Consider the following 25,953-nt stretch of genomic DNA (forward strand, 5'->3'; position numbering starts at 1 on the left):
CCCCTTTTTTGAGATTACTTTTGCCGTGTAGCTCAGGCTGGCTTTGCATTTTCAATTCTTCTGTTTCAGCCTCTTAAATACTGGGAGTGCTGGGACTGAAACTGTGTGTGCCACCATGCTAGTCTTGTTTTCTTTCTGTGTTTGTGTATGTGTATGTGTTGTGCATGCATGTGTGTATTGTGCATGTTTGTGTAACAGCCAGAAGTCAGATGTCCCGTGTCTTTCTCAGTCACTCTCCACTTTACATTTTGATTAAGAGTCTTTTGGATGGTTATATGATTACCACCATAGACCTACATTATAGGCTCTATAATAGCAAGGGCCACATTAATATATATCTCTATCATGTAAAGTTTCTAATTACACTATATAGTCGACTATCAAAAGTATGTTTAGGGGGCTGGGGTGATTGCTTCATTGCAAAGCCTGCAGGGCCAGGTTCACATTTCCAGTCCCCATGTAAAGCCAGCTGTACAAAGAGGCACATATGTCTGGAGTTCCATTGCAGTGGCATGAGGTCCTGGCACACCCATTGATTGATTCATTCTCTTTTTTAAAATAAATAAATAAAATATTTAAAGAGTGCTTGAAGGAATAAATGATTGAAGAAGTTCGAATTTAAGGAAAAGATTGTGATAAATAGTTTAAGTTGGATATGGTGGTACACCTCTGACTTTCCAGTAGTCAGGAGTCTGTGCCAAGAGGATCTGGGGTTTGAAGCCAGCCTGGACTATGTAAGACCTTATCTCAAGAAACCAAAAAAATATTGTTTAGTTTTAGAGGCTTTTGTTGTTGTTGTTTGTTTTTGAGGTAGGGTTTCGCTGTAGCCAAGGCTGACCTGGAATTCACTATGTAGTCCCAGGCTGGCCTCGAATTTACAGCGATCCACCAGCCTCTGCCTCCTAAATGCAGGGATTAAAGGTGTGTGCCATCATATCCAATCTCACAGGCCCAGCCCGAGCACTGGGATTAAAGGCATGCACCACCACGCCTGGCTGAGGTTAATATTTTTAACACACCTGTTAATATATATATGTTGATACAACTACCAAGTAGATATTATAGAACATATTCCCCACCCAGCTTTCTGTCATTGCAACATTACCTGTAATAGTGAAGGGTAAAATGAAAGGATTTAGTTTGGATGGATCTGTTGTTTTTGAACCTCTAATGGGGGTGCTGAATGGCAGTGGCATGGAGGCTGTGGTCAAGAAAATCATTCACTTCATGGCCAGCAGGCCAAGGAGGAAGGAGGAGGAGTCAGAGTCACCTGATCCACTTTGAGGGTACTTTCTCAGTGACCTAGGACACCCTATGCTTTACCTCTTAAAGAGTGCACCCCTCACATTAGTGCCACTCCAGGCCTTCAAAGCACATGGGCTTTTGGGAAACATCCACATTATAGCAGACAGATTTTAAATAACTCAAGATGAAATATTTAACATGTTGCTAATGGTAATGGCATCATATTACTAATGAAAATCTCAAGGCACTAAATGTGTTTACTAAATATGACAGTGGCTACAAAGCCATTTTTCAGATATTTTACAATGTTGAGCTCGAGGGGACTTCTTTAGGTCAAACTGACCTGAATTTTTCCTGTTCTCTGGAAGAACCACCTGGGATGGATGATGTCAGAGTCTCTGTTTTCTTACTCTTTCCTGGTGCCTGTATAACCAGCATAATTAATCTCTAGTTTCTTTACTGATTTCAGAGGACTTGCCATTTGGGGAGGGTTCATTTCATGATAAAGAGCCAGCATAACCTATAATTCCACTTAAGTAGACCTCAATGGGCTTTATAAGCAAACCATGCCTACCCTTTCATTATACAACTCCCACTCTTTTTGAAAGATACCTCTTACGCTGCCTTGACTGTCAGAGGCAGCTGAGATAGATGCCAGATAAAGCTGTCAGTTATTTACTACTTTATTAAACACCTTTATGAAAAAGAGATCTTGGCGTTTTATTCCATAGCTCAGAGAGTTGTGTTGCGCGAGCTTTAGAAGCCTGCACCATTTGGGAGTTACGTGGCTGTTGCTGGGTACTGCCATCAACACGGTTCCAGCCAGCGGAAGACCCAAGCGGGGGGCGGGGGTGCTGAGGTCATTTCAGGTGGAGGGGGTTTTCCCAAGTGTTAGTGTTAATCTGGTTTCTGTTGCTGTAGTACAATACCATAGACAGATAATTTAGAAAGAAAAGATACCATTTACCCTTTTGTTTGTTTGTTTTGGTCTGGCCCAGGCTGACTCTGAATGTGAAGTCCTCTCAAATACCCTCACCTCTCAAATAGCTAGGATTATAGCCTTGTACCACATATTTGGTTAAGGAATTTCTTTTTAGGCTGGGCATGGTAGTACATGCCTGTAACCACAGCCCTTGAGAGGCAGAAGCGGAGGGTCATTATACATTTGAGGCCAGCCTCGTCTATACAGTAAGTACTCCACCAGCTTGGGCTACAAAGTGAAATCCTACCCACCCCCCACCAAAAAAAAAACTAAATTGATGTAGAGTCCCGGAGCATGGCTCAAGTACCTGCTCAGCATACGACAGAGGCCTCCATGTTGCATTGTAACCTAGCAGGGCACATGCCAGTAAGGTCAGCAAGGGTGCTTACTTAGCTGTCACTTCCTCTTTTATTATTTATTTATTTGAGGGCGACAGAGATAGAGGGAGAGGGAGAAAGAAGGGGTGCGCCAGGGCCTCCAGCCACTGCAAACGAGCTCCAGACCCATGTGCCCCCTTGTGCAACTGGCTAATGTGGGTCCTGGAGAATCAAGCCTCGAACTGGGATCCTTAGGCTTTTCAGGCAAGTGCCTTAACCGCTAAGCCATCTCTCCAGCCCCATGATGGCTTCTTAAAAAGAGGAAGTGAGGGCTGGAGAGATGGCTTAGCAGTTAAGTGCTTGCCTGAAAAGCCTAAGGACCCAGATTCTATTCCTGAGTACCCATGTAAGCCAGATGCACAGTGTGACACATGTGTCTGGAAGTTCTCTCTCTCTCTCTCTCTGCCTTTCTGTCTCTCTCTCATAAATAAATAAATGAGAAAACAAAAAATGTTTAAAAATAAAAGCTATCATGGTCACCTTCACTGCCATATCCTCCTCTGATTCTAATTGCTGCCCAAGGCACCAAGTATTTGCATTTTGAACAAGCTCAAGTGGGGCCGGAGAAGGGGAAGAGAGAGGGGTAGAGGAGGAGACTTGGGCCCGTGCAAAGCAGAGGGCTGGGCTTCATCTCCTGTTTAAAGGCTTGAGATGGTGGGGGTGGAGTCAGCCTTTGCTTGTGAGGCGCCAAAGTGGATGATTTGTAAGTCACAGAAGAAACCTACTTTAGAAAAGACTGAGGTGAACGTAGAAGTAAGAGGCAGGCAGTGTAAGAGAGCCTCAATAAGTTTCATGTTCTTTAAAAGTCTAAAAGGAAAGTACAGGCCCACCTCCTTTTTATTAGAAAAGGGGTAGATTAAATATGATGATGAGAAAGACAAAAACAAACCAAAGTGAGAGATGATGTGTTGGAATCCCACTCCTCTAAGTGACAGGAGCTAGAAGCTGTCCAATGTAAACATGTTACAGGCTTTTGCCCTCTGTGCCCAAGCTGTGAGAGTAAAAGGCAGCATGCTGGTCCGTTCATAGTGAACCAGTGTTTTCAACTTTGCGCTCCAGGAAGGTACACCTTACCAGACTCCCACTATCCTCCTGACACTTGGGCATTATGCAAATAGAAAAGACCTTAACTCCGGACATCGAGCTTCTGTTAATGGAGTTCTAGATCAACATCAGCTTGACCTCTCTGTCAGCTGTCTTCTCTTCTTCTCAGCAGCGTTTTCATGTACTGCACATTTATATGATTTCTTATTTTAAGAGTATCCCTGTCTTAATTTTTAACCTTATTAATTTCAAGATTAATGTAGAAATGCATTGCTTTGCAACACATGAGGGGTGAGGGATTTTGTTTCTCCTTTAAAATTTTTTTTTTCTTTTTTCAAGGTAGGGTCTCTCTCTAGCCCAGGCCAACCTGGAATTCATTCTGAGGTCTGAGAGTGGCCTCGAATTCACGGCGATCTTCCTACCTCTGCCTCCCAAGTGCTGGTATTAAAGGCATGTGCCACCACACCCAACTCATGTTTGTCTTTTTGAGTTATGTGATGATATAGGTTCTGTACTACTAAACTCATAAAGGAGAAGTAAGACTCAGGCATATTAATTTGGCCTTAATTACTCAGTTTTGCATCTTTAAGATCACATTAGAATGATGGACTCATTCCTCTCAGGGCTTCTAGTATGTCCAACATTGTGTTCAGTTGGGTAAGATAAAATTTAAACCTAGAATCTTGGGAAATGCTTATGTTCAACCCTTATGCCTCTATTCCCTGTGTTTTCTTACTAAGTTCTTTATAAGAAGTGCTAAAAGTAGCCTCAGAGAGGCCGCTGGTCTAAGGGAAATCTACCTCCTAGAAGATTGACTTAGAGCCATGAAAAGGACATAGACAAGTACAATGGAATATAAGGCAATATATGTTAGAGAGATTTTTATTAAGGGCTGTCAGTGGCAGTGTGAAGGTATAATATGCATGATTTACTGTCAGCATGCACTTGATTTTTGTTTCACTTACATTTTTTCTTTCGTCTCCACAGTCATACCATGGTAGATGGAGTGATGATTCTCTCCGTGCTGATGATGATGGCTTTCCCTTCCCCAAGTATGGAAGGTACGTGACTCATAGCTGTTTGTGTTAGGATAAGTGGAGTGTGTATTGTTTGGCTTACTGGAAGCCTTTTGATTCTTAATCCTTTCAGTCTTAGCATACACTCTTCATAATAAATACTTGGGATAGTGTCTGCTGTCTGTTTTGAAATTCAATTCAGATACATACTATATCTTAATTTATGTATGAATATATATCTTTAAAAAATTCCACATTATATCCTGTCACAAGTAAAGGAGTTATTAAAGAGACAATTCTATAATTAACGATGAAGTAGTTAATATGTATAAACAAAGGTACTGTATTCTGTCAAGAGTCATATGTGAGTACTTTAGAAGACAAAATGAAGTCCAGTGGGGTCCCTGCCTACTGGCCTACAGTCTCCCTTCCCTTAGTTCTAGTTGCCCATGTTCAGTCGTGGTCCAAAAATACAAAATGGAAATTGCAGTAATAAACTGGTTAATAATTTTATTATGAAATTGTATTTATTACAGTACTTCTGTTTTAGTACTACTTAATTTTTTTATTTTTATGTTATTTTAGTATTGCTAATTCTTATTGATCACTGTTAGCAAGGGGTATAGGAAAAAATAAACTCTGCTTAATGTTTGATGTCATCTGTAGTTTCAGAATATGTCAGAACCTATTCCTCAAGGAAACAGGGTTATACTACATGCTTGTATCTCTTTACATCACAGTCATATACGTCTTCAAAAACAGATTGGTACTTTTATGTTGTGTTGTATTGGCGGCTGAGTTGCAAGGGCTCTTAACTTCAGTCATTGCCAGTCAGAATTTTCCAGATCAATGATCAAATTTTGGTAGAATGTCATTGCCTCTTTGATAGTTTGATCTGAAGTGAGCTACCATGAGATAAAGGCATGGGCTGGGGCTGTTGTGAAGAGGTGGGGGCTGTAAAAGTGGGGTTTAGCAGCAGGTCTTCTGGTTCCTGGCGGGCTTACCTGCTCCCTACTCTATTTCTAGAAAGCTGCCTATGAGTGCAATTGCTGTGTTTGAAAGCCACAAAATAGATAACCAAGAGAGAAAGCAAACAAGTTATACATAATTCTATCCATTGTATATCCTGCCTTTAGCAGGTTGGCATGTCACTAGAAGGCATAGATTCTGTCTTTATTTGCCTTGAGACGTGCCCGTTCTGTTTACACAGGGTCCTCCAGGAAGACCACTGTTGAGAATGTGACTCTCAGCCATTGTAATCAGACGGGACATAATGTATATGACCCTGTTATACGTTGTTTGGGGTTTAGTGGCCTATTTAGTATAATCAGTGAGCTTTCAAGGAGATATAATTTAATAAGTTAGCATAGCCAATTCTGTGCAAAAGCTGGTATTTAATACAATAGAAATCTCATTTTTTTTTTTTTTGCCTTATTCTATTTGATCTGTTCTTACTTTCCATGTTCATTGACACATAGATCTTCCCTGTTCTTGTTGGGAGCCTGCAGTGCAGGTAATAGTTAGAAGTGGACTGTAAGTGTAAGATACAAATAGGGCTTTGAAGATAATAATAATAAAAAAGACGTAAGTTTCACTTTTTGTTCTCACTGTGAGAAACTTTAGAATTATATATGGTGGCTCTTACTTTGTTACAGTGCTGGGGTGTCAGACTGCTCTGATACTGCAATACCAGGGTGGCTGTGTCACGAAGAACTGGGCTCGTCAATATTGGAGGAAGTAATAAGAGAAAGTGGGCTCATTATTAAAGCTGAAAGGATTCGTTGAGTCAGCAGTGACTTTCAGCTGACAGCACTCTTACCCATCAGGGATTACTTGGCAGTTTCCGAGGAAGTTTGTATCAAGCATGTTTCTAGGATTTCCTCTCTTCTTGTAGATCACTTAAATTGCTTACTACTACAAGTCTTTTAAGAATCTAGAGGGCTGAATTGTCTTCATATTCCCTCGGTATCTTATCAATTCCATATGATATTACGTAGTGCTTTTTGGCTTCCACTGGTGTCATGGACAGATGTGGGATGGAAATAGCATACAAGAGGAGGAGAGCAGAAGAGAAGTAGAGTTGTCCAGTGTGTGATAAGAGAAGGAAGGTTAAAGAAAGGAAAAAGAGGAGGAAAATGACATTTATGCATCACCATTAACAACCTTGTCCTTGGTTATTTTTCCCTGCTTCCAACACTTAAGCTATCCAGAGTCCTATGACCTATTTTGTTAAAAAAAAAAAAAAATGAAATTTGGGCTGGAGAGATGGCTTAGCGGTTAAGGTGTTTGTCTGCAAAGCTAAAGGACCTTGGTTCAATTCCCCAGGATCAACATAAGTCAGATGCACAAGGGGATGCATGTGTCTGGGGTTCGTTTGCAGTGACTAGAGCCCTTGGCACACCCATTCTCTGTCTCCCTCTCTCTGCCTCTCTCAAATAAATAAATAAAATAAAGTTAAAAAGTGAAATTTATATAAATTATATCACGTCATTTGGGTGTTTCTGTAACTTGTTTTTGTTGTTTTTTTTTCCCCCACTCCCAAAGTTCTTGGGCTTTGACACATTTGTTTCTATTTCCCTAACATAATCATTTCTATTTCATTGCATTGATTGATTGGCATATATTAATTGTACAGTGATAGGTTTCATAAAGACATTTTCATACAAAAAGTGTATCAAGTACTTTGACCATATTCACCTCCTCCCCATTCTCTTCTCCCTTCTCATTTATTTCCCTAGACAGGCCAGTGAACTCTTAATACCATTGTGGAATAAGTAATGAAACCAGTTATTTTTTGCTGATAGAGGAATGACTTGTCACTACAATTTTACTATTCAGTAGACCTCTACCATTATGCTGTGTACAGATGGAGACATGAGTGTTTGAATGTGGGAATGAACACATCATCTTTGGGCTGAAATGCTTATTTTTCCCTTCCCACAGAACAGCTAGTGAGTGACCCAAGCTAGACTGCACTACGCTCTCCCATACTCAGCGTCCTGAGCTATAGTGTCCTGTCATTAAAAAAAAAAAAACAAAAAACAGCTGGGTTAGTTGTTGCTGACCTTATTTCTCTCTCTCTCTCTGTCTCTCTCTCTTTCTTTTTTTCATTTTTCTATGTAGGGTCTCACTGTAGCCCAGGCTGACCTGGAATTCACTATGTAGTCTCAGGGTAGCCTCAAACTCATGGTGATCTGCCTCCCGAGTGCTGGGATTAAAGGTGTGTGCCACCATTTCCTTTCTTGAGATAAACTTTGTTCCATGTTATGAAAATATCCTAGAAAAGACAACCTTTTGTTTTTTTAAAATATTTTTATTTGACAGAGAGAGAGAGAGAGAGAGAGAGAGAGAGAGAGAGAGAGAAAGAAAGAAAGAAAGATGGAAAGAAAGAGCGATAAAGAGAATATGGGCATGCCAGGGACTCTTAATGACACAAACTCTAGACATATGCACCACTTTGTGCATCTGGCTTTAAGTGGATACTGGGGAATTGAACCCTTGCCAGCAAGCTTTGCAGACAAGTGTGTTTAACCCCTGAATAATCTCTCTGGCTCTCAGTCTTGGTTTTACATATTTACTGGGGATGAAAACATAAAAAAACTCATCATTGTATATACCTTAATATATATAACAATTTATGTTATTGTTATATGTATAACAATTTAGCAATTTTAAAGTACCACATATGTAAGTAAAGAGATAACTATAGGAAAGATTGTAGAATTTTTGCCTGGTACGGAGCTTCATGGACTTCAAGCTGAAAAGAAAATAGATTCATATTTAATGTTTACAGAACAGCAAAAGCACTTTATTAAATGTGCATTGGGGATGCCAGATGACATTTGTGGGACATATATGAAAGAAATATAAATCTTGTTCGGATATATTTTGTTGTATTTAAGAACATTTTAAAAAACAACAAAGGCCAGACATGTTGACATGCACCTATCATCCTAGCTACTTGGGATACTGAGATGAGAAGATTGCTTGAAGCCAGAAGTGCTTTAAATAAACATACAAAGAAGGACAAGAAAGACTGGTCAGTGGAAGTTATAGTAAGATGGGAGAAATAAAGTTTGGTAGGGGGATAATTGATAATGTATGTTTCAAAGAAAGCTAGGAGGAAGAACTTTGAATAGTTGAATGTTTTTGTCACACTGCAGTGATAGTGTGTGAGGACATAGATATCTTACTCTTGATTGTATATTGTAATATCACATAGCACTGGGACATGGGTATAATTTCTATCTGCCAGCACCCCCTTTATTGCTTTGTTTCTTAAATGTTTCTTCTGTCCCTCCTTCCCTCCAGTCTTCCCTTACCCACTCCTGTGGTGCTGGTGACCAAATGTTTCTTACATTGATTAAAAATGATAACACTTCAAGTAGTATGTCCAAAACAATGATTTTAGTAGAGTTTGAGTGCACTAACGACTATTTCCCCAAATCTGTGACACCGTAAAAAATTAGGGCAAACAAAACAAAACAAAACAAAATAAAATGACTGTTTTCCCTCCCAAATTCATGAAATAATAGGTACCCTTTTGCCAGTTCTTGGTAACATTTATTGAGTATGTAATATATACCAGTTGTTGGGCTGCTTTACACTTGTTCCCATGTTAATTGTTTTTTCTTTCCCATAATCTTTTCAATTGTCTTAACAAGACAGGAGGTATTTTGGATATACTGTGGATTGGTTAGAGTGCAGAGTTCCATGCCATACAGGACATGTTATGAGGAATGATGCTCATGGACAGCAGTCATTATTAATCCTCTTCAAAATTTTGCATTAATTTTTTTTTATGCCAAGCTAGTGATGCCCATCTATATTCACTACCTGTTTGGTGTATGTGAGGATCCAGCTCAATCCAGTTTCGTTGGCGAGGGCGAGAAGAGAGTGTGCAGTACAAGGGATGAGGCCCCCTCACCTGGGGTTGTGTTTTTCACATCCCTTGTCTCTTCTGCCAGTAATCATCTCTCATGTTCATTATCTGCACAACCGTAGCTGCAGGAAGAGTTTTGTTTGTTCGCACAGAGAAGAGCACTTGAGTCCTAATTACCTGTATACTCTTCCCTTTCCTTCCCTCTAATAAGACTAATCATGCTCTAACACTGCCATGATGCCAGCAAGGAGAAGACAGAGCCACCACATTTGGCTTTCCTTCCGTCCCTACGTGCATGTGCAGGTGGAGATCAGGCCACAGACATTAAAATGGAGTGTAGCTTCTTTGGAAATATTTCAAAGCAAAGACAGCCTACATTTTATTAAATCGACAAACCACAGTTAGAGTTTATAATAGCAACAAAGGTTGGAGTTATGCAGTTTTGTTGCAAGAGATTTGGGGCCGTCTCAGGGAAGATTGGTAGGTCCTACATGATTTTCGGTGTTGACTGGATTTGAGTGTTTCCAAAGCCTTCACCACTCAGACGTTGCAGCCCAATTACCCAGTGAAGGAGAGAAGGGGGTAAACTCAATAGACTTTTTGTTAAGGGCCCACAAAGGTGCCCCCCTCTTTGCCAGTGGGGGGAAGAATAGAATAAGCCTTTCTTTGAATTTCTCATTATTGAGGCTTCAGGAAGTTCTTGATGGGGTGAATGAATGTAAAAGAAATGTCTCAGTATTAAATTTGTTGTTCTCATTTCTCATTACTCTCAGTTATCCCTTTTGTCAAGACTAAAATCTTTCTCTTTACTCTATCATCAAATTAGAGACCTCTCTTAGGGAGAGAACTGAGATGTAGTGGGCTATCTGCCGCTAAGAGGGCCTAAAATACAGCCGTGCACTCTTCCCAGTGTTGTTTCTGTTTCAGGTTTTCTTACGAGCTACTGCAAGGTGAGCTATAACAAAGGTTCCTTTCATTCTTTCTCCCTGGGAAGTGCTTGTTTCTGTTGTGGGTGAACCAGAGCTACATCCATTTACTTCTTAAAGTGGAGAATTTAAGAGGGATTGGGTGGCACTTAAAAACCATTTGAGTATTGGACGGATGGGCAGACAAGTCCAAGACACAAGTGCCTGCAATGATTTGCATGTTGTAGTCAGTTCCATGTTGCTGGGATGAACATCCAAACCAGGCACAGTTGTAACGGAGAAAGATTTATTTCAAGCTCACAGATGCAGGGGGGACGCCTCCTTGTGGCAGAAGAACCTTCTTCCATACATCCAAGCAGAAAAAAAACCATCACTACCCAGTAAACAAAGGCACAAAAACGCAAGCAATAAGCAGGGGCCTCAGCAGAGCTCAGACCTCTCTGCATATCTTTTGACACGAATTTAGATTATCCTCTAACATAACCTAGGGCTGGGCTCCAGGACCCGCCCCCCCAGTGTCCCCTCTTCCATCCAGGCTGCAGGAGACAAGCCTTAGTAAAGTACCTGAGTCTATAGGGGGCGTACATTCAAATGACTACACACGTGGTCAACTGTAGCATGCGGGACAATAGTGTCTAAGTGTTCCCTTTCATAAAGATGAGCTCAAGAGTGAGAAGAGAGATGCCACTGTTTTCTGTACAGAGAAAACAGTTACACAGAAGGCTTGTCAGATGGTTTTGTAAGCAACTTTCACTTTTTGGGGGGAAAAATGCCTACAGTGGAAAATAAACCCCATTTAGAAATTAATTTGCAGCTCTCCAAACACTGCTAACTGTCCTCAGAACCTCCTCTCACATCCTGGAATGACCTCAGGCAAGCTTCCATAGATAATGATTATTCATAATTGGGGTAATTACCCAGAACTCATGTCATTTCAAGACTGTGTCTGACACAGGGCCGGGTGGTGGTTTTCCCAATTCTGACTGTGACTCATGGCAAGAAACATTTTGGTGTAGGACTCAGGGCATATGTAAGGACCTGTACATCTGAAAGGATAGAGGCACAGAGCAGAAGTTACTATTCCTCTTTTCTTTTGTTATTTCAATCCATATGTATATATATGGTCACTTACAAAGACAAATTTGATTTCACTCTCCACTGAAGGGTCAAAACTCAGAGTTTAATAAAGAATTGCCAGTCGGCTCCCACGTTTCTTGCTCAGAAGTTCCTGCTCCCCTCCACTGGAAGCTGAGATTCCTGACCCTTGGTCTCCTGGTTTGTGTCTCACTGAAGCCAGCCTGGTGACTTGACAGGAAGAAGGAAGCTTACATTTGTACCTTCTCAGCCTGGGCATGACACTGGGGCAGCTGGGACCTGATCCTAATCAGCTGGGGCAAAGCGCAGGGAACAGGGTGTTTCTAGAGCTAGCTAATGGTGTTATGGATTAGAACAGAACATAGACTTTCCAGGATATGTATAGTTAGGATGTACTGGAAGAAAAGAAGGAAAAACAGAAAGGATGAACAATTTATCCAAGGGAAATGGTGGTGAAATTTACCTTAAAAAACAAACAAACAAACAAACAATGCTAGCTGGGTGTGATGGAGCACACCTCTTACTCCTAGGAGGCAGAGGTAGGAGGATCACTGTAAGTTTGAGGCCAGCCCAAGACTACATTCCAGGTCAACTTGGGCTAGAGTGAGACTGTACCTCAAAAACAATCCTTCCTGTAGTTTTTATTTAGCTGATGGTTTTGGTGGGGGAGTGGTGTGGCAATAGCCTTCCTTGTTTTCCTCTCCTACATTTGTTTTGTCTTTTGAATTCTGATACCCAAGACAGATTGAAAATGAGCCAATAAAAAACACCAAGAGATTCACTAAGAAAAGTTAGGAAGAATAGGGGGGAAAAAAAGAAGCCAAAACAAAAAAAAGAAGTCACAGTCCAGCCTACAATTTGACTCATGTCATATATAAAATGTTGTAGACTGTCATATACTTCCACAAACATGACTTCTCTTCCTCTTTCATTTCTTGTCCTGGTTAATGTACTGCACATTTTCAACATTGCAGAAGGTGAGCTCCTTTGTTGTTGTTGTGTGTGAGGGTGGGGGTGGCATGTGTGTGCATGGCGACTAGAGGACATCCTTGAGTGTCGTTCCTTAGGTAGAGCTGACCACCAATAGGCGGGACGAGCTGGTCTGTGAGCTAACTCCCGGAATCCTCCTGTCTGCTTCCCTTCTCAGCATTACAGGGTGCACCTGGAACATTTTATGAACTCAGGTGCTCTTACTTGGGAGGATAGGCATGGACTTTACTGACTGAGCCATCTCCCCTGTCCAGCTTAGGATAATTTTTCATGATCTGATGGTATTGCTTGTCAACATCAAAATGAATCTTCCTAATGAAGGGTCTTGGTGCTGTAGGAACTGAGCTTTCCTCAGGAAAGAGACACAGTCATTCCCCATTATTAGCCATCTTCTTTACAATGTTTGGTGTCATCTCCTCACCTGCCTGTGCTTTTCATCATGTGTTCTGATGGAGGAGACAGTCCACGCACCTACCTTGTTGCAAGGAGTCATGGGGAATGTATGTGACAGATTGTTTGCAGAGTGATCCCTAACTGTGAGAAGCTGAGTGTCTAAGAGACTTCCTGTTATGTTGTTAGTGCTTAATAAATATCTGACAAATGAATAAATAATGTTGGCTACAATAATGGCTACTGAATATAAAAATGGTAGCATTGTAAGAGACTTAAGGGCTGATCTGGTCTGTGGAAATAAGAGAGCATTCTCACTCTTTTAAGAAGTTTATTTTGAGGTATCAAGGAGATGGCACAGTGGTTAAAGGCACTTGCTTACAAAGCCTGTTGGTGTGAGTTTGATTTCCCAACGAGGCAAACATTGGTGCATGAGTCTAGTGTTTGTGTACAGTGTCAGGGAACCCTGGCAAACCTGTACACACACACACACACACACACACACACACACACACACACACACACACACGTGCACGCGCGCGCGCGTGCACACGCAAATGAGTACAAATATCTAAAAAGTTTATCTTGAGTTTGGCAAAAGAATTAGTTATAAGATGACTTGTGCATTCTTTCAGTTGGGAAGTTGCCACGAATGCCAGCCTCCAGTACTAGCAGTGTAAATGTAGGGAAGTGGTTTTGTTGTCCACAACCTAGTTGGATAAACCAGGGGTTACAACATGGTACTAGTACTGCCCTTATAGGAAAGACCTTCATCTCATGGGGGTTTTGAGGGTGGCAGTCCTGGGGAGGCAGGATTTTGCAAGACAACAGACATTACACCAGCAAAGAAGGGCATTTGAGGCAGGGGAAGGGTAGATCCCAGAGAAGCACCACCAAGTCAGGAGAAGGGATTTCTTAAGGTGGACATTTGAGACCCCTTGTCTGTCCAGCTTGTGTCTGAGGAGTTTGTCTTATATTCCAAGGGCAGTGGAAGGCCACTCAGATCAAGTAGAAGCAATTTGTGCATTTTTGAAAGAATGTTACGATATGAGTAGATTAAGGACTGTGGCAAGATGAGGGAGAAAGTAATAAGAAAAACTAGTCTTCCGGCAGTGTGGGGGCAAGCCATTCCACACGCTGCTCTTTCAAAGGTATCCCAGTTAAGTGGAGACAAGCAAAAAATGTAGTAGAGCTTCATTACAGGCTCATAAAGCAATAGCCCCCAAACCTTAATTGTTTAATAATAATTCTATCACTGATTTTTTTTAAGGCAAGCAGAAGGCTAGCCTCCTGACTTTTCTAGCAACTTTTGCGAGGCATGTAAGCCTTCTTAGCTGGCCCTTTGTTCCTGGGTTGCCATGGAGTGTCGGTAAGCAAGCTCAGAATAACCCGAGCAGGGAAGGGAGGGGACTGCTCACTCACTGGCATGCTGGCCTGCCAGGTTACACTGTTTTCCTTGCTCCCGTCTTGGGAGGAGCACCAGGCAGCTGGTTGTCCTGGCAGCTGGGCAAGGTGTGTGTCTGTTGGCTGCCCAGAGTTTGAAACACGACCAAGGCTTGCCCGTCTCCTGAGCATGTGCAGCTCCAACTGAGCTGAAAGCATCTGAAAATAGCCCTCGAGCACCTGTCCCTGGTACACCAGTGCTGGCTGCCACTGGGACAGTGTGGACTCACTGGGTAGACAGACAGGTGAGGTGCTGAGCACATTTGAGTGATTGTTAGGAAGAAATGTGGACTTTGGCCTTACTTGAAGAAAAGAAGGACAGCAGGTTTCTGACAGGCCCATTTGGCACTGGTGTGGCTGACTGGGCCACGGCTGCTGCGTGGGCGCAGTGCGTGTCTGAAGTGTCCATATTGTTCTGCTTGCTAAGCTAAACAATGGTCTGCTAGCCTAAGGTGTGAGTCTTCTCTTGGAAGGAAAAGTTTTTGTAAAGTCCCCTGCATGTAAGCAAGCATGGTTTCTGAGTTTGAGCTTGAGAAGAAGGGGGAAGTGTTGAGATAAGTGGTAGCTTGTTTTCTTTTTCTTTTCCTTTTTTTTTTTTTTTTTTTTTTTTGAGGTGGGGTCTCACTCAAGCGCAGGCTGACCTGAAATTCATTATGTAGTTCCAGGCTGGCCTCAGACTTACAGTGATCCTCCTACCTCTGCCTCCCAAGGTTTCAGTTTATACCTGCACTTTAATCCCCAGTGATATACAATAGATGGCATCTGTATATAATGTCTCCCTGAAACATCATTATTTCTCCCACCGTTGGATGGGTGGATGCACACAGATTTTCTCTGTTCCTTCAGGACTCCTTCCATTTCTTTGTGGGTCTACTGTTGTGGGACAAGCTTGGCACACCAATGTGGATGGAAGCAGGCTGTGGAAGGAAATGCTTTTGCCATGACTGCTGGCATTAAAGCTACTACTTAAAAATGACCCTTCACAGACACTTGGGTTATCTTTAGGGCGTCACTGATCTGCAGCTCCAGGAGCCAAAGGGCGTCTGTGGAAACTTTTGCCTGTTGTGTTTAGATATTCTTGCTCCCCAGCCAGGAGCCTCGTGATACATCTCGGATTTAGCCGGCTTTCTTCTGCCAAGGACCAGGACCAAGATGATTGTAGAAGCTGGGAATGGCTCGTTGTGCTTCAGAGGTAGAGGTGGAGACCTTAAAAAGCAGTCCTGGTGTCCAGCACTGTGAAGAAATGCTTCCTGTTTCTATTTCCACTGTGAGTGTAGGCACCTGGAGCAATTTTGTGGAGTTGGGCTAAAAAGCAGCAGCTTAGAAAGACCCAGTCCTGACCTTCTTGTGACCATGATGCATTTATGCTATGACTGGTCAGCCATTTGTCTTGAATGTATTGAATTTGCAGTTAATGGGTTCTGTTAGACCATGTTTATTCACCTGATGGGGCAAGAAGATAAGTGAGGCAAAGCTAGATGAGCAGGCTGATACCCAGGCACACAAAGCGTGCATTTATAGGACCAACAACACAAAATTCCTGTTTTTATGAACCTTCCATGGAGCTTGGGACAATAATTCCTTAGGAAATGGACAGGGAAATTGTCAGACAGAGAAATGGCCTATCAGATGCCTGGGCTCTGCTCCGGGGTTTCCCTTCTTAACTTTTAATCACACTGTCTTCCTCTGGGGTGGAAAGAAAGTAGTTTGGAAGTTACCTTGCTCTACTTCTCTATGGTGGGACAGGGTGGGGAGTTAGGGAAGGGGAATTTACTAATTCAGGACATTTTTACCATTAGTTTTGGGTGCCACAGTTTGCAGAGGCCACATTCCAAGACTGTTATTAAGCAAGTTGGGGCCCTGCCCAATGTTGGGAAGGTTTACCTATGTGGTTTGAAAACTTCCCGAAAGCCAAAAGGGTGAAGGGGTGTGGTGGACACTTTTGGTGGTATAGAGAGCCCATTTGCCTTTCCTGGAGAAGGCTGGCTCTTGACTCAGAGAGAAAGTCGAAAAAGGACGTAAAGGAGAAGAGGAGGCAAAGAGCAAGGCACCAGAGCACTCTGTCATTCCTGTATCCCTGGACCTGCAACCCTGGAGCTTTCTCCCTGTTGTCGGTCCTTCTTCCCTGGACCAGCACCCCTAGAGCTCCATATTGAAGGTTTCAGTTTGGATCCCGGGAAACCTCAGTGGCCAGCTCTAAGGAAATGGAGGAAGCAGTCAGAAGTAAATGAATAAGCTGGAATAACTTCTTCCCCACTGTGGACAACTTCAGCCTGATATGGAAAATTCATGGACTCTGCACATCCTCTCTTCTAAGATGAACTATGGAGTGCTTGCTCTCTGAGCCATTCATAGTTCACTGGGACTAGCTTCTTCCTTTTCCTCCATGGTCTAAACTGGAGCTTTCTTCAGACATGGGCATTGGCCTTCCAGTAGCAAGAATATGTTCTGGCCTATGCAAATATCCCAGTGTGCATAATACCCTGTAGGCCTGTACCCTTTGTTTCCATGAAGCTCAGCTTCAACAAGCTTGAGGACAAAGTGAAGTTACTATTTTCTACCACAGTAAGGACCAGCTTCACAGATAGGGCACGTGTGTTAGACAAGTCTTTTCTACCCCGAGAGAATCATCAAAAGCATGGAAAAGACAGGTCAGCATTGCGTTGGGTCATTACCCCACCGAGCCCTTGAATCTGTTAGTCACTTGAGCACAGACTGAGTTTCTGGCTTTGGAACTGAAGGTGTGGCTGGTGCAGTAAGCTTAATTTACAGGGATTATTTCACAGAGGAGTCATCCTAGACACAAAGTAAACAGATGGTACTGGTTTTTTTTTTTTTTTTTTCCTTCTTCTGGCCTTCAGCAGTTAAGTGCAGGAGGACTGAGGAATCCTCATCACCTTCAGCAAAGCAAGGTGGGGAGGTGATGTAATTCATTCTTCTCCATTTCCTTCTGAACGCACTGTTACTTCACTGATAGGGAAACAAAAATGGCAGCAAAGACCAGGGAGAGTTTTCTTCGCCAGGCAGCCAGGTGCTGCCTGCATCACTGAAGTTGACTGGCCTCGAAGCACTTCTGTGTGCTGATGACCTTGATCACTCACAGGGGCATCACAGCAGCCTTGAGTCCTCAAAGCTGCCAGCCCACGGAGGACCACCCACACGGCCCAGATGTTCTGTTAGTGTGCTAAAGAGTTCTTTAGTTTAGGAGTGCTTATATTTTACTTTTCTCTTCTGACATCCAAACAAATTCACGAAGCCTATGTTCTCACAAGACAGATGCATTTTCCACCCATGGGAGCCAGAGTAGTGAACAGATGTGACTGTGCAGCAGGCTCCTCTAGGAAGAAATGGTTTGCATAGACATGCCGGCCGGTGACTAAGCCTTTCTGAAGATCCATGCTAACATTTGACGACTTTGTGGATTCACTCAGCACTGAAAACCAGCATGAGGCCTTTCTCTCCACCTCCAGGTGTTTCTATGAAGAATCTTCTATATTCCACAGCAAAGATCTATCTTGGTTTTGTCCACCACATACCAAGACTCATTGCTGGAAATCTTAATCTTGAGCACCGTAGATGCAGGTCCCGCCCTCATGCTGCTTGTTACAGTTTAAGCAAAAGGCTGGGAGTTCAAAGCCCTGAGAACACAGACTGGCCCAGCTACCCACAAACAGGCAAGTGAGATCCACTAGGTACATATGGTGCTGGCGAGGAGCAAGTGAGGTCCACTCAGAAGCGTGTTGGCTCCTGAAGCAGGAAGAAGACTTTTCGAGAACCTGAAGGCCTTCAGAGGAGAGGCTGAAGTGCTGGAGGGCTAAGGCTCTGGTCTTTACGTGTGATAAAGCCAAGGAGAATCAAGCTGTGCAGCTGAGTGAATGAAGATGCCATTCATCCAGCAAGAGCATGCTGGGGAGAACACATTTGGATCAGAGGCACCATGAGTTCAAAATCTTTCTCTTGCTGTTTATTCAAGTTGGTATGCAATCTCATTTGGATGCTTCCTTTCTCTCTTATAACTCTTGGAATGTATTTGCTTCTTGGCTTCATGATTTTATTATCAGTCTCCTGATTTAAAAAAAAATGTGGTTTCCCAAAACAAGTGCTTAGAATGAGAGGGCATTTTGGCCTCTGATGTGTTTTATCCCTGAGCATATAGCATGCTTTCTTGCCAGAGAATCAAGCACCCTTCAGTAGGCATTCCGGATGGACCTTTGTGTTTCTGTCTTAGGGAGCAGGCTTGCTGGCAATGAAACCTGGCATTGCAAAATCCTTCCTTAAGCCTTTGTTTAATGCCAGAGATCTCAAATGCTTGCAGATTCTGGAGGAGTGCCAAACTTGGCTCCCGGATTAGGAAATGGTGTAAGGACTCCCATAATCTATAAACCTAATATAAGCTGCCGTTTCAAATGAGTGAATTGTTTGGACTGTTGGAAGGAGGCCAAGGATGTTTGGAGTTCCCTTTTTAGCCATACAAGTTCTAAGCTGTTGGGCTTTTATAATTACAGTCTAATTACTACATTATTCTTTGTGCTGCTTTGAGGTGAGCCTGTTAAATACTTAGGCTGTTCCTTCTGCTGACCCCCAGCGTAGATCCTGGCTACAGACTAGTTTATTTGCAGTTTTCTCATTTGTCTTGTATCAATGATCTTAGTAGGAAATGTGGGCTTTTATGCACCATTTAGAATGATAATCTGTTCAAATGCCTTAAAGCATTACAGAGCGCAAGTGTAGGCAGGTGGGGACAGATAAGTCTATTGCTGAAGTCCTACTTCAACATCACTACGAATATTTTTACTATGGATTTACAAGATTATCCCCAACTCTGAGCAGTTTCTAAAAGTCCATGATGCTCTTTGCTCTGCCTTGTCCTCTGCCAGTCTAGGATTATCTCTGAGTAGGTGTGTCCAGATGGTGAGCTGAGCCTTGCCCAAAACAAACAAAAAAAAATATTTTTAAAGATTTGGCCAAGGTGAACTCCTAGGATTTCCAGCCTGTGTCTGGCTTGTGGAACAGCCTGAATCTTCTGCCACCCTGGTGCCCTTCCCCCTTGTGAAGAAACAGCCACCTCTTGTGGTCAGAATTTGCCTCCTTTCCCAGCCAGCACCGGGACTCAGTTCTGGTGATACAGAGGGCAGAGGGAGCCAGCCATAACACTGAGTAATGCCAGGAGGTGCCTTCTAGAACAAACAATGTGGGTGAGCGCTGTGAAGAGGGAATACCTCTGGCTTGACATTTAAATTACTGAATTATTTAAATGAATGTCAATTAGAAGGAGCAGGCTGGCTGCCTTTTGCTGGGGCACTTCCTGGTTATTCTGTTCAGGCAGGTGTAAAGTACTTCATTCACATCAGATACTGAGCTTCCTGTTTGTCCTGTGAAGGAGCCTCACAGGACTGGGTTATCAGCTGCTTGATGTATACTATATTTATATCACAGCCCCAGAAGGTAGAGGTCCACACATTCTTATGTGTGGGCCTTAAAGGATCCACTTATCCTCACAGCCATCCCAAATAAAATATTACAGGTCCATGCATGTTATGGTGAATCCTAAATTTGACAAAACTGAAAAAAGTGAGTCATGGGCATTTTGAAGCTTGTATTCCTGAGAATTGTGGATATTAAAATCCGAGAATGTTCCGCCTTGCTTTTAACCTCTGTTGAGTTAGTAATCGTAGCTCACTCAGCAATCCTTTTGGTATCTCTTCAAACTTACCTCGTCTGTCAGATGAGATTGCCATAGTGGCATATTACTGGTTTCTCTCTCTCCCTCTGTTTGTCTCTGTCTCTCCTGTACACATTCGTTCATGCTCATGTTCGTGTTCTGGTAATTATATTCTTAAGGACTTAGGTTCTTCCTTTATATTTGTGTGTATATAAAAGATAAATACATGAAGCACTCTGCTAATTAGTTTTATGGGAATGTACCAATTAAACAAACGAAATGTTGAATGAAGAGCAATAGAGACAAAAGTCCATGAAGGTTTTGTACTCATCTTGGACTCATAGTTTTCCTATATCAAAGGTTGAGTTAATTATTACACAGCATTTGTAGCTTTTTTTTTTTAATTACCTTTTTGCTTTGTCTTGAGTGTAAAGGGTAGGATATGCAAATCCTGGGTTTTGACATTTGATTGGAAAGAATCACCAACTGAAAAGCCATCAGCCCCATTCACCTCTTTATAACTACAAGAATATAAGGTTATGGGAGGTTGGAGAAGAGCATTTCACAAAGGATGGACCCCGTTGGCTTAGTTTATAATTCTGTGGGATTAAGAGATGATTGAGGTCAATGTTGCTTCATGCCTGTGTATACGGAAGAGGTGGGCTTAGTGAGTTGAATTTGACAAAATGGGATAATTACTTGAGGCTTCTTGCTTGAGGCAAAATTCTTAAGGTTCCAGTTCAAACATCTGTCAGATTATCTGTATGTCATGTTGTACACTGGAGACCCTGGGAAAAGTATCCCTTCCCATGATTGGACTTGGAGTTTAATTCCAGCTGCAACTTTAAAAATAGTTTATACTAAGTACGTATTAGCAGAGACACTCAAATTGCTTATTTTAGCCATTAAAATTAATTATTTTAATGCTCTGAATAAAACTCAGGGCCCCTTACCATGAGGTACACCCCCATCCTTTTTTGTTTTTGTTTTTGTTTTTTCGAGGTAGGGTCTTGCTCTAGCCTAGGTTGACCTGGAATTCACTCTGTATTCTCAGGGTGGCCTCGAACTCACAGTGATCCTGCTACCTCTGTCTCCTAAGTGCTGGGATTAAAGGCATGTACCACCATGCCCGGCCCCCTCATCCTTTTACCTTCCATTTTTATAGGATCAATAATGAATGTACTTTGCATAGTATGGAGTTACTTGTTTGTACTTATTGTCCCTGATGGATCTTGTATGCAGTACCTTGAATGAATAATTTTCTGTTACCCATCATTGACCCATAAATATCCACCTCCCTACTTTATTTTCATTTTACCTCTCCATCCCAACAGTGATGCCTTATCCTTAACCCAGTGTCAGCTGTGAGTACATGTCTATGTGTTAGGAATATGTAGGTACATATCCTTGGATATATATGATAAAAATTTATAGCTTAAGTACATGTTTGTGTTTCAAATGTCTATCAGTTGACTTATTTCATAGTCTTAAAAATACAGTCATTTAATTCTGTGCTGCAGATTACAAACCAATCGATATGGCATCATTAACTCATCCTCCCTTTCTCCATTCATCCATCTCCTTCCAAAGAACCATCACCTGTTGGGCGGCATAGTTGGCAGCCCTTAGCCCAGCTTTGTGCCATGCAAGAGTGGCGAGCATGTCTAGACTCCTTGGAAATACTATCTTTCAACTCTTTTGGCAAGTGTAAACTTTATGATGGATTATGTCAGCAGATATATATGTTTCTTACCCTCATAGAAATAGACTGGTGCTGGGATAGCTCTTGAATTTCTCTAGGCAGGGAATAGAAAGACTACGTCGATGCTGTTTGCCGTTTGTGCTCATTAAACATGTCTAAGGGCTCTTAATTCTCAGGGGTGAGACTGGTGACATATATAACACTGGCAGTGGCTCTTTTGGATTTTCTGCTTTCAGGCATGTCTTTGCTTTTGGATGAGCCCCTTGTGGTTTTCAGAAGAGCTAGCAAGTCAATTATAAATAGAAGGCTGTGTGTGTGCATGTACTTACCCTGTGGGATGAGGCACCCACATGACAGCGGGCAGTGAATAGTTCCACTTCTTTGAAGAGGGAAGAAGAGAGATTAAGAAGACTTTTCTGTTTTTGAGATAACTCACATCTGTTCACACACCCACACAAATCTGTGTAAATGAACTTGACATTTTTAAAGACCTCACCTTGAGGTCTTCTCTTGAAAGCACAGCTACCCGACCTGTTATTTTAAGAAACTGGCAGTCTTTTCATGGACCTGCTATTGTGGGGTTCAGGGATTAGAGGGCTTCCTTTCAGTCAACTGGCCTTGAGAGGGAGCCTTGAAGGCTGGACTGCCTCAGGTAAATGGTGCGGTGGTGACAGTGGCCTTGGCTAACTAATCAGTCAGTAGCCACTAGGACTAGACTGTGAGTTCTCACATCACTTTCCTTCCCTACTGCGGCAAACTGTTGAAACCAGCGAGTCTCAGCTGATCATCCCAGCAAGGGACGGAACGGGTTGGGGGGGGATGGGGGGATAAAATGTTTTCAGGTGGAGACAATTCAGATGTGTGGCAGTCTACTTTCTTAATCTATTTCTCTCTCTCTTCCCATTGCATCTTGGTATCACTGGGAACTGTGGGTTGTTTATTTGGGCCTACCTCCTGCCTTATTATTTCAAGACAGTTTCATTTCTTCTTATCTCCTTGTGTACTCATCTTGAGTTTTTGATGCCAGTTCCCCCCACCCCCTACCAGATGAAGTCTGTCGTAGACAGCGTCGGTCACTGAGATGAACTTCTAAACCAGGCACACTTATGGAGGAAGGGATATTTATTGAAGCTTACAGATCCAGGAGAAGTTCCACAATGGCGGAAGAAGTTGGCCCTCTCTCACAGGACCAAGCAGAGTGAGAAAAGCCACAAGCCAAAAACCTAAAAGGCCATACCACACACAAACACACTTAGGAATTTTAGGCTGAACTTAACACTTTGTATATCTTTACATTGGAATTTCAAATCCATCACCACACCTTAGGGCTGGATCCTAAGATCTAACCAGTGACTCCTCCTCCAGCCAGGTGGCTGGAAATTCGAGAAGTTTTAACAAACTCCTGAATCTATTGGGCGTTATTTATTTAAACTACCACAAAGTCTTAAGCACTTTAACTTCCATTTTAATCACTGTAACAGCTATAGTGTATCATTATTACTGGGAAGTTCATCTAGGCATAGGTGTCTATTTTCCAGGTAAAGCTGGTAATTGATACATGGATTTGTAGCTATAGACTGCAAACTTAAAAACTCTTACTATACATGTATATTGGAAGCAGTCATCTTCCAAAGCTTAGCTTGCTTACTCACTGGCCAGAGCTGGCAGAAACTGGTGTTAGTAGTTGCCATTTATATAGGAGCTATATTGGTATAAAATAAAGGCAATACTTATATTCTAATAAAACATTTTATTTGGGTGCAATAATTGGGATAGGAGAACCTTTCAAATGAAAAGTACATAAAAGCCAAAATGGGAGAAGCTCTGTGTTAGGCCATGACCAATGTCTGGCCCAGCATGATCTTAAAGAGGGCATACAATTTAGGCAACTGCACTCAGAGTCTAGAATATGATTATTACTTTGTCAAATGACAATGCCAAGAATGTAGACATTGTGGCCGGTGGTGATGGCTCTGGAAGTGTGTTTGGAGTGGCCCTAGAGACATGTGTTCTTTGTTCAGTGAGGGCAAAACTCACACAAGTGAATTGTTTTTATTTCTTATCTCTCTTTTGCAGATGAGAAGCCCAAGGTCAACACTAAACTTTACATGTGTGTGTGTGAAGGCCTATCCTGTGGGAATGAGGACCATTGTGAAGGCCAGCAGTGCTTTTCCTCACTGAGCATCAATGATGGCTTCCACGTCTACCAAAAGGGCTGCTTCCAGGTTTACGAACAGGGGAAGATGACTTGTAAAACCCCACCATCACCGGGCCAAGCCGTGGAGTGCTGCCAAGGGGACTGGTGTAACAGGAACATCACGGCCCAGCTGCCCACTAAAGGTTCCCATGGCCTCTTTTGTTTCTAGATCAAGATGTTTTATTAGTGTTGTCCTAAGTGTGTGTGGGTTAAGGACCTGTGCAGCCACAAGGTTTTCCTCCTACTCTGAACCAGTGCTGATGGGCTGTGGAAGGTTGCTTTGGGTAAGAAGGAGACAGACGTGGAGTTTGGAATCTAAAAGAAGGGTGCATATTTGCAGGAACAGTGAATAAGTGACATCTACCTAGGCGAGAGAGACCAGTCTTCTGAAGGGTCTCTGGGTCTTTCATAATATCTGTTCTGTAGTCACGTGAGTTGGGAGGGAGGCAGAACACCACCCCAGTGCTGGATTGAAATGCCTTTCCTTTGTTCTGAGGTAGGTCTCTTCCAGAAGAAAGACAGACATGCTTGCCATGTTCTTGCTCTAATTCCTGGCCTTATATCATGGAAACTGGAAGCCAGTTTGTTTTAATGAACTCTGTAGTTATTCTCACTCATGTACTTATTGTGCCTGCCTCTGAAACTGTTCCCCCATGAAATGGGCCCTAAATTGCCATTTGAAGGTCTTACAAAGATTAACAGAGACTCATTCCAAACCAAATTTATTCTCTTAATATATAGTACTTTTAGTAGATATAATTATTTAATTTTGTACTCATGGCATAATTAAAAACACAAGTGCAATAGGAGAGGCCAGCAGGAACATCCCCTGCTGGGCAGTTAGTGCAGGGAGGAGGCTGAGCATCAAGCCAACAGGAGGTCACATATTTTAACATTATTGTGATCACCTCAAGACTGATAGAAATAAGCAAATAGGCTTCAATAAACAGTTTGAAAGAGAGAATAAATATTTAAATATTTAAATTAATGGAGTACATCTCTTGTGCTTCTTGAGTTAAATATTTACTATCTGAGAATATGAACATGAAGGAATGTCTGTACTTCTGCAAAAATTGTCAGTAGCATGAAGTTCCTATACAGAACACCCTGCTACACCCTAAGCCTTAACAGGATACTGACTTACTGTATTTATGGAGTTTCTCATCTGTTGTATCTAATAGTTTTTACACTTTATTATGTAAATGACATGCTCTCTGGAGTGTTATGGGTACCAAGTTATTTGGACTTAGGAAGTTAAAGAAATTCAATGTAAAGGATGCTTAGAAACTGGATTGCTAAGAGGCAGGGGATATTGAAATAGGTGAAAGAAATGTCAGAAAGAACAGGACTTTGTGACATAATGTCCTGAAGGGGTCTGAAATTCACAGGTGATTATCCCTTAGATACTCTAATTACAGGTTCTCATTGTCCAACTAAGTTTTCAAAATATTTTATTTGTTTATTGAGCGAGAGAGAGGAGAGAGAGGGGGAATGGGCATTCCAGTACCTCTAGCCACTGTAAGCAAACTCTAGGCACATGTGCCACCTTGTACATCTGGCTTACATGGGTCCTGGGGAATCGCTTCTGGATCCTTAGGCTTTTGAGCTTTTAGACTCTGATTGGGAAATCATGGTTGGGATCAGGAGTTACTTAGGATATTGCTTATACAGAAGAACAAGCACACTGTGGTTTTGACAACCACGTGCCTTTTTCTTCCCGTTCTCCAGGGAAATCCTTCCCTGGATCGCAGAACTTCCAGCTGGAGGTTGGCCTTATCATTCTCTCTGTGGTGTTCGCAGTATGCCTTCTAGCTTGCCTCCTGGGAGTCGCTCTCAGAAAGTTCAAAAGGCGCAACCAAGAGCGCCTCAACCCCCGAGATGTGGAGTATGGTACCATTGAAGGGCTCATTACCACCAATGTTGGAGACAGCACTTTAGCGGTGAGTTTGGGACCCCCAGGGCTTCCTAAGAACAGCAAAGAGTGGGGACACTTTCTTGTTTG

The 25,953-nt window shown here is 42.4% G+C and overlaps 1 protein-coding gene across 3 annotated transcripts in view; it reads left to right on the top strand.

Moving 5' to 3' along the window:
- The window catches only part of Acvr1 (activin A receptor type 1), a 142,367-nt gene that overhangs the window by 81,384 nt on the left and 35,030 nt on the right, over positions 1-25,953 (top strand). For 2 of the 3 annotated variants that reach the window (XM_045147985.1, XM_045147986.1), the window contains exons 3-5: positions 4,636-4,709; positions 23,831-24,094; positions 25,680-25,891. In XM_045147985.1, the coding sequence (XP_045003920.1) occupies positions 4,643-4,709; positions 23,831-24,094; positions 25,680-25,891 (543 nt within the window). In that variant the 5' untranslated portion in view covers positions 4,636-4,642. The remainder of the gene's footprint in view (positions 1-4,635; positions 4,710-23,830; positions 24,095-25,679; positions 25,892-25,953) is intronic. The other variant, XM_045147987.1, reaches the window with a different exon arrangement.

Source organism: Jaculus jaculus, chromosome 4 (genome assembly GCF_020740685.1).
Source record: "Jaculus jaculus isolate mJacJac1 chromosome 4, mJacJac1.mat.Y.cur, whole genome shotgun sequence".
In the NCBI taxonomy this organism is placed as follows: Eukaryota; Metazoa; Chordata; class Mammalia; order Rodentia; family Dipodidae; genus Jaculus; species Jaculus jaculus.